Source organism: Frankliniella occidentalis, unplaced genomic scaffold (genome assembly GCF_000697945.3).
Source record: "Frankliniella occidentalis isolate FOCC.00 unplaced genomic scaffold, Focc_3.1 Scaffold98, whole genome shotgun sequence".
NCBI classification, from domain to species: domain Eukaryota; kingdom Metazoa; phylum Arthropoda; class Insecta; order Thysanoptera; family Thripidae; genus Frankliniella; species Frankliniella occidentalis.
The window spans coordinates 105357-116950 of record NW_026267227.1 but is presented as its reverse complement, the minus strand read 5'-3'; the positions used below and the strand labels follow the sequence as shown (position 1 = coordinate 116950).

General features: G+C 48.0%; 3 protein-coding genes across 3 annotated transcripts in view; 1 reads left to right on the top strand and 2 right to left on the bottom strand.

The window, feature by feature from the left end:
• The window catches only part of LOC113209099 (ankyrin repeat and SAM domain-containing protein 1A-like), a 68465-nt gene extending 66876 nt beyond the window's left edge, over positions 1–1589 (bottom strand). Inside the window, exon 1 of the mRNA XM_052269658.1 lies at positions 1354–1589. Within this exon, the coding sequence (XP_052125618.1) occupies positions 1354–1457 (104 nt within the window). The 5' untranslated portion in view covers positions 1458–1589. The remainder of the gene's footprint in view (positions 1–1353) is intronic.
• A 103-nt stretch (positions 1590–1692) lies between these two features.
• LOC113209103 (transmembrane 7 superfamily member 3) lies at positions 1693–6695 on the top strand. The gene is made up of 8 exons (XM_026426459.2): positions 1693–1931; positions 2305–2637; positions 2723–2976; positions 3088–3259; positions 3350–3517; positions 3634–3786; positions 3980–4240; positions 5683–6695. The coding sequence occupies exons 1-8, from the start codon at positions 1832–1834 to the stop codon at positions 6000–6002; spliced, it is 1761 nt and encodes a 586-aa protein (XP_026282244.1). The 5' UTR covers positions 1693–1831; the 3' UTR covers positions 6003–6695.
• LOC113215316 (paired box protein Pax-6) overlaps positions 6664–11594 on the bottom strand; it is a gene marked incomplete at its 5' end in the record, with an annotated part of 63965 nt that continues 59034 nt past the window's right edge. The window contains 3 exons of the mRNA XM_052269637.1: positions 6664–8130; positions 8396–8616; positions 10701–11032. Of these exons, the coding sequence (XP_052125597.1) occupies positions 8045–8130; positions 8396–8616; positions 10701–11032 (639 nt within the window). The remainder of the gene's footprint in view (positions 8131–8395; positions 8617–10700; positions 11033–11594) is intronic.

Sequence of the window (11594 nt, the reverse complement as noted above, 5' to 3'; positions counted from 1 at the left end):
CCTCCATCTCTGTCTCACCCTCAGCAGCAGTCATCGCCCCTCTAAGCGTTGTTGGCCTCTTTCCTAGAATCCTGCACAGCCACTCATCTCTATGTCTTCAACTCAGCCAAACAACCCCTTCCAACTCCGTCTCATTCTGTCCCACCCCCCATCCTCGTAACAGACATGCCAGATTCAGCCTGGAAGAGCAAGAAGCGCTGGCATCTTTTCTAGAGTTTGATCGGACCAAGAGAACGACCAGTCACCAGCTTAAATATACTCCTGTAGAAATATTTGCAGAAGCTTCGCGAGCCACAATCAGGCCCGCTGTTTTTCAACTCAATGGATTGAGCCCACAATATTGTTCTCGAATGAATGCAAACAAATTATAGGTGTACGGAAATAGAATGACTGCAGCGAAGATACGTAAAATTTGATTTAGTACAGAATCAATGGGATGCGATTGAGTATCTTACAATTAGTGTCATTCATAAAGGCTGATGTTCCTGATGTTTACATCACACTCAATAACTGGAGTATTACAAAGAAAATGGAACAAGGTATCAGTGCGCAGAAAAGAAAACTTACATCAACCAATCAGCTAACCATATGAGTCTATGAAAGCAAACAAAGACAATCTCAAGCCTAATAATTACCATAAATATAAATCATTCTCCAAAGTGAGAAAGGTCCTGAAACGTAATGATGGTGAGTCAGAACCAAAGAGCACGTTCTCCAGATAATTTTAGACTATGACACAACATTTTATGTACCACAAAACTAAGTTCATAGGAAACTAGAACACCTTATGGAACACAATCATGATAACCATAACCTCACCATGTGTTAAAAATGAACAATAAAACTCAATATTAAAAGAATGAAATAGCAAGAAAAAATATCAAGTAAATACATGAGGCTGATATAGGGGGAAATTATCAAATGCTCTCACTCGTAAGACAAATAACTTCACATCGAGTAGGCCTTAATAAAATCCTGTAGCAGAAGACAATCAACATCCTTGCAAATAAAAAGTAATCCCCTTTTCCACCGGTCTGAACTACGTACAGTGGCTTCGGTTCGACAATAAATTAAATATTTCCAATTAAATGGGTGTTCGAACAAGGCTAAAACTCTAATATGCCCACACAAATAAATGATTATCGAAAAGGGTGTGTTTACCGTACAAGAAGCCCCCTAACCTACACCACTTTTCTTGGAGAATATTCCTATCTCCCTGACATAAAATTGTCAGACGGTGGCCACCAATCCGTTACTTGAGCCGAAGACAACAATACAGGCAGAAATTATAACGCGAATATTGTCGGGACAACAAAAACAAGGGCTGATTAGCCGTTTTTTGACACTTCTTACCTCGCTAAAGGGCCACTCCTCTTGGCTCTCTGACTTAGTATTTTTTCGACGACGGCAATGTTTCCGTTCCGTGCCGCCTCCAGGAGATCTTGATCCTTTCCCATGGCCCATCAAATTTCCCTTCACTCGGCCAAATAAACAAGTTTCACACGTAAAATAGGCATTTTTGTTGGACACAGTCCAGTGTTCATTGATCCGTGGCTGCCATCACGGTGGTACACTGAGGAGGGCGGCTGCTGTTTTGGAAAACAAGCGACTGTCGACTGGGCAGGGCACCCCCCCTCGCACCCCTCCCCCTCAGCACCCCGCCTTGCCCGCCCCCTTGCGCCCGCCCCCTCTGTCCCCCGATCCCTGATCCCGATCCCAGGGGCTCCGTGGTGTTTGTGTTTATTGTGTCAGGTGGTGCTGAGATGGGCAAGACCGACGACAAAGCCTGAAATCAACGTTAGGGACTCGATCGGGCAATAATTTCGAGGTGATGCTGAAACCCGCAGCGCTCGGAAAATGTTGTACACCGGGAAAATTGCTCTCTTCGCTAGCTGTCATATTGCTGTGGAGTGGAGGCATCACCGTCCGAGGTCAGCAGATAAGTCATTCAGGCGTCACGGCACGGATTTCAAATGCCATTTTTACTTTTTTAGGGACAGTTATAACCTTATTTGACTTGTTGGGCCCTTGGACAAGACTGTTTTGTACTCTCCCTCTTGTTTCGTCAAAGAAAACCTAACCTCCTTTTGCTTGGTTATGGTGCCCATCATTCAGCCTCTTGCATTACATAACATTCAGATTTTTTGAAAAAAATCATCCTCTCTTCTTCCAATTTTATTACAAAAATTAGACCTGTCATTTTGACTGATTTTTTCGCAAATTGGGACATGCATCTGGTTGAACGCATAATGAAATTTTCTTAGAATTAATCTAAACAACCTGATTCTTTATCTGTTGTCGCAGGTGATCCAAGCTCAATAACTTTATCTTTGGACTTCTACAATCCCAACAATCAAAGCCAATGGAGCATACATACTCTCGAACCCTCAGCAACAGTAGCAATTTCTATTGCCCCAGCTCCAGCAGACGTTCGCTTTTATACATTCCAAGCACATGCCCACTTACATAACATTTCTCTATCGTACAATAGTACTCTGATACCTCATAATTATGTCAATGGAACAAATACAGGGCTTGTATGGATGTCGAATAAAGGAAAAGGTACTTTCTATGTGATGAATCCAAACCCAGAAAATGTGACAGTAATGTATGCAATTGTTGCGTATGGGGCCTATTGTAAGTACTTTAAAAAATCAATGTCATTATACCCATCTCAAAAAATATATTTTTACTGTAAACTATGCTTTAAAAAAAATTCCAGCTCCTATTCCTGGTGGATGCAACATGGAATTTGAAGTTGAGATTGCTCCATTCTTGAAGGTTTCCTACAGTGATGCTATGGTAGAAGTGACTGCCCAGCCTGCAGTACTTCCTGGTCGATCCTGTGCGCTAGACATGGTTTCTTATGATGTGTACCGCTTGTACATACCAGAAAAAGATTTCAGTCCAGAAGCATACTTTTTATCAATCCAAAGTATGTTGACTCCAAATGACATAATATCTAATGGCTCTCTGGTAAGTTATTGCGTGACCAATACTGTCATAAGCTAGTCACAATGATTTAGATTGTAAAATTGAGTTCTTTTTTAATATTGCAAAAATAATATATCTCTTTGTTTTTTGTAGTCTCCAGTTCCTACTTATGGATCAATAATGAGAAGACTCTACAGTTTATATGCTGGTACTGGATCAGTTTATGTGGTCCTCGCACGCTCTCTTTCTGGATCATCAGCATATGTCCCGGCTGTTACATATGGCTGTAGTGCTATATATTTCACTGACTCCTGCTCTGTTTTAAGTAAAAAACTATGGCTTTCATATGTTTGTTTTTTTCAATTTTATTTATTCATCTTAGTTTTACTAAACTGTTTCCAAAACTTGGTTCCAGGTACTACATTTTCAAAGGTTCTCTGTGCCACAGTCCTATTTCTAGGTCTCTTCACATGTTTTTATGGTTACATGTTTTTTAGAACTGTTTTGTTCCTGGCTGGATTTATGTTGGGAAGTCTTGTAGCCTATATTGGACTCTCGCAATTGGCAACACTTCCATTTGGATGTAAGTCTTTCAAGAACTACTTACATATTTATTCCATTTAATATGTTTTATTTGTTAAGATGTATAATTACTTGTGTTTCCTGAAATTTCCTCTACAAAATGTTTTTGATTTCCAGCAAGTGTCACACTGTCCTGTGTGGTGGGTATAGGCGCTGGGGCAAGCTTCTTGTTTTTCTGGTGGATGAGCGGTATCCCTGTGATGGCGATCATCTGGCTGGTAACACCAATGGGATTCCTGGCGGCCTCCCTCGCTTTCTTTGTTGGACTTGGTAAAATATTTAAACTGTCTTACAACTTTTTATTTATATAATTAAATTTGAAAATTTTATTGAAAGGCATCGCCTAATTTTGAGTTTTTGTAACATTTAAAAATTTCTACAACGAGTTCCAAAGGGTTAATTAAAAAATTGTATTAAAAAAAATAAATTCTTTCTCTTTAGTAGCTTTTGTTTGTGCTCGCAGGGGATATGCAGTTTGCCCAGATGGACCTCGACTTCTGGCTGACGTTCGTCCTGGTGGTGCTGAGCCTGCTGGCGCTCATGCTGCCGCTGCAGCAGAACGCGTGCATCGCGTCCTGCGCCGTGGTGGGCGCGTACGCGTTCGTCGTGCCCGTCGACCACTACCTGGGCGCCAACCTCAAGTACATCGTCATCAACACCCTGCGGCGCGCCTCCGTCCCGGGCTTCTCGCTCGCCGTCATCCAGCCGCCTTTCGAGACCACAGGTGAGTCCAGGGGTCTAGGAGGGCTGCGGCCAGGACTGGGGAGCAGAGCAAGCAAACTTAACATATGCTTTGGAATTTTTCGTGTTTGTATTTCTTGACACGTTCCCTGCGGCTCATTTTTGGTGCCTGTTATTGAACATGGGATCGTGACCACATTGTGTTCATGCCGCCGGGAACGTGTTAAACGGTTAGAGTTGATTTTTTTTTTTTTAATATAGGATAACTTCAATTTAAAATTCAGTTTCAAACTTTAGTTATCCTATCCATAACTTTTGTTACTCTAAGAGTTTAGGAGATATGAACCCCCAAAAATCCAAATAGTGTTAAGTTTGCATGCCCCGGTGGCTAGGAGGTATTAGTACTCAAGGCCCAGCTGTTATTTTAGAACCCAAACAGACCTTTCTTTAAAAATGGCGTTGGAAAATTGCCCGTTTTCTCACCCGGAGAGTAAAACATTAGCCGTATATTTGGAAACCTAGAAATAGTCAAACGTTTAGCTGTGTAACGCGTAACGTTGAGTCGTCCAGCTAACGTTTTAGCTGCATAGCTCCGAAAACTAGTTATTTATTTATAGACAGTTATTGATCTACGCTGTTAAATTTTCCTCTCAATGCGTGTTTGCCACACACCCCTTTAAAAGAAAACTTCCTCCGCTATACTCCTCCCTCGATAGAGAGAGAAAGAGGATCCCGCAGCAGGCAGCAAGCAATCACCGAGCAGGTGTTGCGGCCGGCGGTCGGGTCAAGTCGGTGGATCAGACCGGTGCGAGTCGGATGGCGAGGGGATCTTTCGCTGTCTCAAGTCAGTCATGGGAGGGTCTCTGAGGGTCAGTCAACTAGTCGCCTCCTCGCTAGATGTTTGAAATGTGCTGCTCGGCAACTGTTTATGGGGTGCCATCGTAGGGATTCTCCAAAAAGTACGTCCGCTTTTCTCGTGTTACTTCGGCAAATAACGGGAGCTCGGCGCCTGCGAGACTCGGGGTAGGCCGCCCCGCAGTACACACATGCACTGCAGGTGGGATGTTGCCTACCCATCAGGCGCCATGAGCCTTTGCATTGGCTGAACTTGGTGGGTTGAAAACGGCGATTGACCCACATCGAGGCCAAGCTGCACCGGGAACCCAAGTGTGTTAATTCCGCACACTGGACGACATTCGCACACATGGAGGCTCAGGAGGTGTGTGTCGAAGGAAAATTCACAATATTACTGTCTTCAGTGAACGCATGGACATTTACACACATTTAAGAGTTGCGTTTTTAGTGTGACTGTTCTCGGTTGAGGTACTTCACTCCTCAAAATAATCACATTAATCAGTGTACACAGTCCAAAAAATACCCCAAATATAAGAGAAAAAGTCAGGGGAAAAAAAGAAAAATCTGTGTATGCTTGAATTTTTAGTGGAGCACCTCGGTTCCCGCTGACCCTCCACTGTCCTTTTGCAGACGGCCTGCTGGCGCTGCTGTGGTTCCTCATGGCGGTCATCGGGACGCGCGTGCAGCAGATCCGGCAGGCGAACCGCTCGCCCTTCCCGCCCTCGTCGCGCGGGCCGCCGCCCCTGGCGCTGCCCCGGCCCCACGAAGGCGCCAGGACGACGGCGAGGACGCCGCTGCGCGTCACCTCGCGCATCCCCTACAGCTACGGCTCGGTCGGCGACGACGACGTGTTCGAGACGCCGCCGCCGCCGCCTGGCTCGGCACCGCCCGGCTCTTCCCTGCGCCGCTCCGTCTCGGACTGGTTCAGCACCCGGCTGCGTGCCCGCTGAGCCTGCCTTGCTGAGCATCTCCTCCCTCCCGACCCGGGGATGAGGAGGAGGCCGTCATCTGTGATAGACACTTTGTCTCTACTGCCGCCCAACCAGGCCTAGTGTATGTCTGCGGATGCGACTGAACTGTTTTATCTGGGGCCCATCATTGCTCAAAATCAATGCAAATATTTTTGTACTTTTATTTTTGTACCAATTATTTTTTTCAATTGTAAGTTTTACACATTTTAGTGATGTTTTTAAATGTGATAGGAGTGTGGGAAAAAAAAACAGTGGTCCTTCATAACTTACCTAGTGCTTTTATTTTCTATTGACCCTCTAGTCTTTTGTGTAACGTAAAATGGAGAAACATGGCGTAAATTTATTATGAAACAGAATGATTTTTGATTGGTGCAAGAAAATCTCTGCTAGAAACGTGTGTTACTTTGCTCTATAGACTTCTGCATGTAACTGAAATTACTGTCAAAACTCAGACTGATTTTACATTTTGTACGGAATTTTTACCAGCTTACTTTAGTAGAGTAGGTAATTTATAATTTGTGATCTTCCATAAGCTCTGTGTCGATTACAGTTTACAAAACTGGATTTTGTGGTTGCAGGTATATATTTGCGCTCCATTTATTTAAACTGTAATCAATGGGGTGAATAAAACAACTTACCGTTCCATTTAATAAATCCATGAAGAATCATGAATTGTGAATATATTTGTTTATTCTTCCTACACATGCTAAACAGCACAGTTCATAACATAAATTATCATAATCACAGCAATATATATTATTGACAACAATTAAATTGTGTATTGATTAAGGAAATAAAACATTTTTGGATTGACAAAATTTACAAAACATCTACACATTTCAAAAAATGATAAATATGTACATTGGCAAATTCTGCTTGCATCACATTTTTGTACAGAGGTGTTTATGATGCATGTGCTACAAAAACGACCATCACAAGATCCGTACTTACATACAAGTGTATGTACATAGATTACAGGCATAAATAAACGCATCCTTAAATATAGCTATACATTTATTACGAGACTCTGTGCTTGTATTAAGAAACAGTAAACTAACAAATAAGTTAAATATAATTTTGACAGTGACATTTTCAGTTGAAATGGTCACAGTTACCATCTCTTATGTACATGTTAACACGATGACTCTTTAATAATTAAAAGACATTGAACATCAAGACTGCGAACGGAACGAGTCTACACTAATTTGCGCTTTGGTTCTAGTCTCGTCTATTCAAGGCTAAGGCTTAAAACTCTGGAAAATACGGATTTTTAAAATAATGATTTCTGAAAACTCCGCCGTCGAGTAAAGTTTGGGATGCGCGGTGAACTAATAAGGCGGGTATGAGTCGCAAGAAGATGTGTGCCGCATATTTCTATCTTAGAGTTTTTACTATAACCACAAGAAGGAAACCACGCAAAAATCGACTCGGACAACAAATCTAATGAGAGGAGTGAACGCACACACGAGCGCTCCACCCCGCGGGTGCGGCAGATGTTGCGTTGCGCGGTGCCACTCTGGACAGAAGTGGAGGCGAAGCGGAAGGAGAGAAGGGGGAGGCGAGGCTCTCACTCGGGCCTGATAGACTACTTGAGTTTGATTCGGATCAGAAAAGCCTATCGTCGTGACCGGAAGCGGGTCGGTCCGGGCGGCCGGCAGCACATGGTGGCGGTGGCGGCGCGCGCCCGGCGCCGGACCCGGCCGGGTCAGCGATCACAAATATCACAAAACACTTCGATACTTACAGGGCCGCACGGCGCACCGCAGCGCGGGTGCGCCGGGGCGAGTGTCTTTGTCACGGCCTCGGCCTCGGGCTCACTGGTGTGGGGCCGGCGGCGAGCCCTGCGGACCCTGGCCATCGAGGCCGTCGTACGCGGCCGCGGGCGCGCGCCTGGCGTAGTCCTGGTAGGCGTGCTGGGGCTGCGGGAGCAGGCGCGCGGCCGTGGCCACTGCAGCTGCCGTGGCGGCCGACAGCCCGGACAGGCCGGACAGGCCGCCACTGAACAGCTGCGACAGCTCGGATCACTGGAGCCGCGGCCAGCAGCTGTAGTCCGTGCCGCCCTGGCTGGGGATTTGCACCGGCACGGACACGCCCGCCGAGATGACGCCTACACAAGACAATCATCAGCGTCAGAGGGCGGGAATTTTAATTTCCGGGATAACTTTTTTGGGATTTGTTTTTAATCTCTTTTTTTTTTTCTTCCTGAGAAGTTTCATTTTTTTTTTAGTTTTCCTAGGAGTATTTCATTGTTTTCATATTCTTTTCTGAAAAAGTTTCCAAATTTTCCAGAAAGATTTCAGACTTTAAAAATTACTCTCAGAGGACGCCCTGCGCTGCTGCCGCCCAGGCCGCAGTCCAGCCCGAGTACGCACCCGTGCTGGTGGGCACCGACGAGTGCGCGGGGCCGTAGCCGCCGTGGTGCGCCTGGTGGCCCTGGTGCGCCATGCTCGGCGCGCGCGCGTTGTACGCCGTCAGCGCGTCGTGGTGGAACATGTAGGGGTAGCCGTGCGCGGGCAGCTGCGAGGCGTGGGCCGCGTGGGCGGCGTGCGCCTCGCGCTGCTGCAGACAGCTGCCGTTCATCGAGCTCATGCCGCTGAAACACAAGAGAAAGGCACAACGTCAGCACAGGATAATACAAACGGACCAGCAAAACAAGATACAACAGGAAAACAAAACAAAAAATTCTAACGCTAACGCGTTAACGGCCCCCTTAGATTTTAACGTGAACACTGGCATGTATACATATATAATACTACAACGATTCATTACATTGGTAGTTACTGATTTTGATGTACACTGCAGCCAAATATCTAGGAAACTTATGTTGATCAGATTTAATTAAATGATCTACTAAATGGTGGTAAATGTCCTGTACACTGAAAATTCTAAACAATTTGTCTATTAGAAATATTTCAAAGTTTAGTATGCTGATCGTTCGCCAAGCTAGCTTGCTCAAATGAACACTGCCATTACATTCAAGACAAGCAACGTGAACTTTTCAAAAATATTACTGACACAGCGTCAGATAAGAGATCACTGATAAGTGTTTCATATTTTAAAAACACGTACACATTTAGACGTGTTCTATATTGTATGTTGATACTTGTAATCTTAAATAAGGTAAAAACATAATATATATTTTCCGTTATAGGTTGGCTGCATCAGTATACTTTCCGCCCCTTTTCAAACGAAATTATTACAAGGCGGAACTACCGTCCCAGGCAACAATCAAAGCCGTGGCTGGCGCTCAGCGGCCGCGTTCAAAACGGCGTCTGTGTTGCATCTTCATACACGGCGGCACGATAGTATTATTGAAACGCGACCACCGAATCGACGCCAGGGCCAAATAATTTTTTGGATAGGGTTGTACAAAGCAACAGGCGATCGATTCCATTGGTTGAACTTTCCCGCGCATATTTGTGATTGGTCGAAATTTCCCTGGCTCGACTCGGCCTGCTGCTCAGCTCGTCATTTCTATGGAAACTCGTGGATGCAAACTCAAATTTCACAAATTTCATCAGACAAAATTATATTAAACATGTCTCAAAAAATTTCTAATTTTTTGAACTATTTTTCATTCAAATTTCATCAAATTAGCTTGGGCACGATTGGTTTTGCCATAAGGGGCCATCGTCAAGAATAAACTTTCGGGCGAAAGCAATAGGCACCCCTAATCGGGGGCCTAAAAAGTGACCGAGTCGACAGAGCTGTTTCGTTTAGCAAGAATTTCTTTGTGTCATTGTCGTTCTGACACATTCAGTCCATGTCAGCGATTGGATTGGCCACATACAGGTTAGCAGCATAATGTGATCGTTACGTGTGTCGGTAGACAACAGCAGAGGCCGCTGCGCGCAAGCTCGACGGCCCGGTTGCCGAGCGCCGTGTGGGTAGGCAACGGCAGAGGCCGCGGCGCACGCCCGTGGAGCACCCTGCCTACCGGGCCGGGCGCCGAGCGCCGTGTGGGTAGGCAACGGCAGGGGCCGCGGCGCACGCCCGGCCCGGTTGCCGAGCGCCGTGTGGGTAGGCAACGGCAGAGGCCGCGGCGCACGCCCGTGGAGCACCCTGCCTACCGGGCCGGGCGCCGAGCGCCGTGTGGGTAGGCAACGGCAGGGGCCGCGGCGCACGCCTGTGGGGCACCCTGCCTACCGGGCCGGGCGCCAAGGGCCCCGGTGGACCCGTCTCCGCGTGGCGTGCTCCTGCTCCAGGGGCGCCGCGAGAGTCGGTATCGCCCTTTGGCTGGGCCCCCGCCCCACACCCCCGGGCAAGGGTGCGCCCACCACGCCACGCCACCTCAGCACGTGACTAGGGTTCCGATGCGGCGGACGGGGAGGGCGTCCCAGGACGGGCGCGCCGTGTCAACACGGGCTCACCGCTGTCAGCGCCTGGCCACGCCACGCCCCGCCACGCCCAACTACGCCTCGCCACGCCCCACCTTGCTGCACGCCCCCGACCTGGACCTAGAGGCCCGGGCCGAGCGGGCGCATAGGTGTCACGCTCAGAGGAGTAGCTTCCTGGAGAGAGGCGACTTGCGACTTGACAAAAAGCGCAAGCGAGAGCGAGTAAGTGTGTGAGCTCTGTCCCTCTGTCTCTCTGGCGCTCTGTCTCTCTGTCGCTGTCTCTCTGTCTCTGTTTCTCTATCTCTCTGTCGCTGTCTCTCGGTCTTTCTCTCGTGCTCACCTGTAGCTGTCGGCCATGGTGGCGATGGGCTGGGAGATGCCGGAGTACATCGAGTTGAAGCTCGAGTTGATGTTGAGGCGGCTGACGGAGGCCGAGCCCGCGCCCGCGCCCGTCGCGCTGCCCACGGCCGAGCTGGAGCTGGGCGGCCCGGGCGACACTCCGCCGAGGCCGCCGCCGCCGCCGCCACCGGGGGCCGCGCCGCCGCCGTTGGGCGTGGACGCCGTCGGCGTGGAGGCCGCGCTGCCGCCGCCGCCCAGCGCCACGTCGGGCCGCCGCTGGCCCCGGACCTTCTCCTCTCGTCTCCACTTGGCGCGCCGGTTGCTGAACCACACCTGTCGGACAAAGTAGAAAAAGGCATCGTTAGAGAGGCACATACACCATATTCGGGGGTTCACACAGAGCAGCGAATAAGTGCCGGTGAGCGATTATAGGCGAAGAGGGAGCACTAGCACTAGTCAAAATATTCCGTGTCTCTTCCAAAAGGTTGAGAAAAATTCTTGTCGTAAAACTCAAGAGCCAGAGTTACGCCCAAATGTCACCCACCTACAGGTTAGCGTTCCCGTCGACGTGCCAATAATGTAGGTTAGCAGGGCAAATGACTCTATTCACTTACTTCCGAGGAAGCAAGTTTTCGAATCGTGCCCGCCAGTAACGAGAAGTTTGGGTGGCCGTTGATGTTGTGTGAGCCTATGAAAATATGCCCACCCGAAATTGAGCGCCATGCGCAGCCGGGCTCAGCTGCTCGTGAGGCGCCATTAGCATGATGGCATCGACGGGGATGGGACCTGCACTCGCCCCACCCCGCCCCGCCTCGATTCCATGGAATGCACCGCAACCACGCCATTCAACCGACCCGAGGCATTACACCGCAGCCCCCACCAAGACCCGCACCAG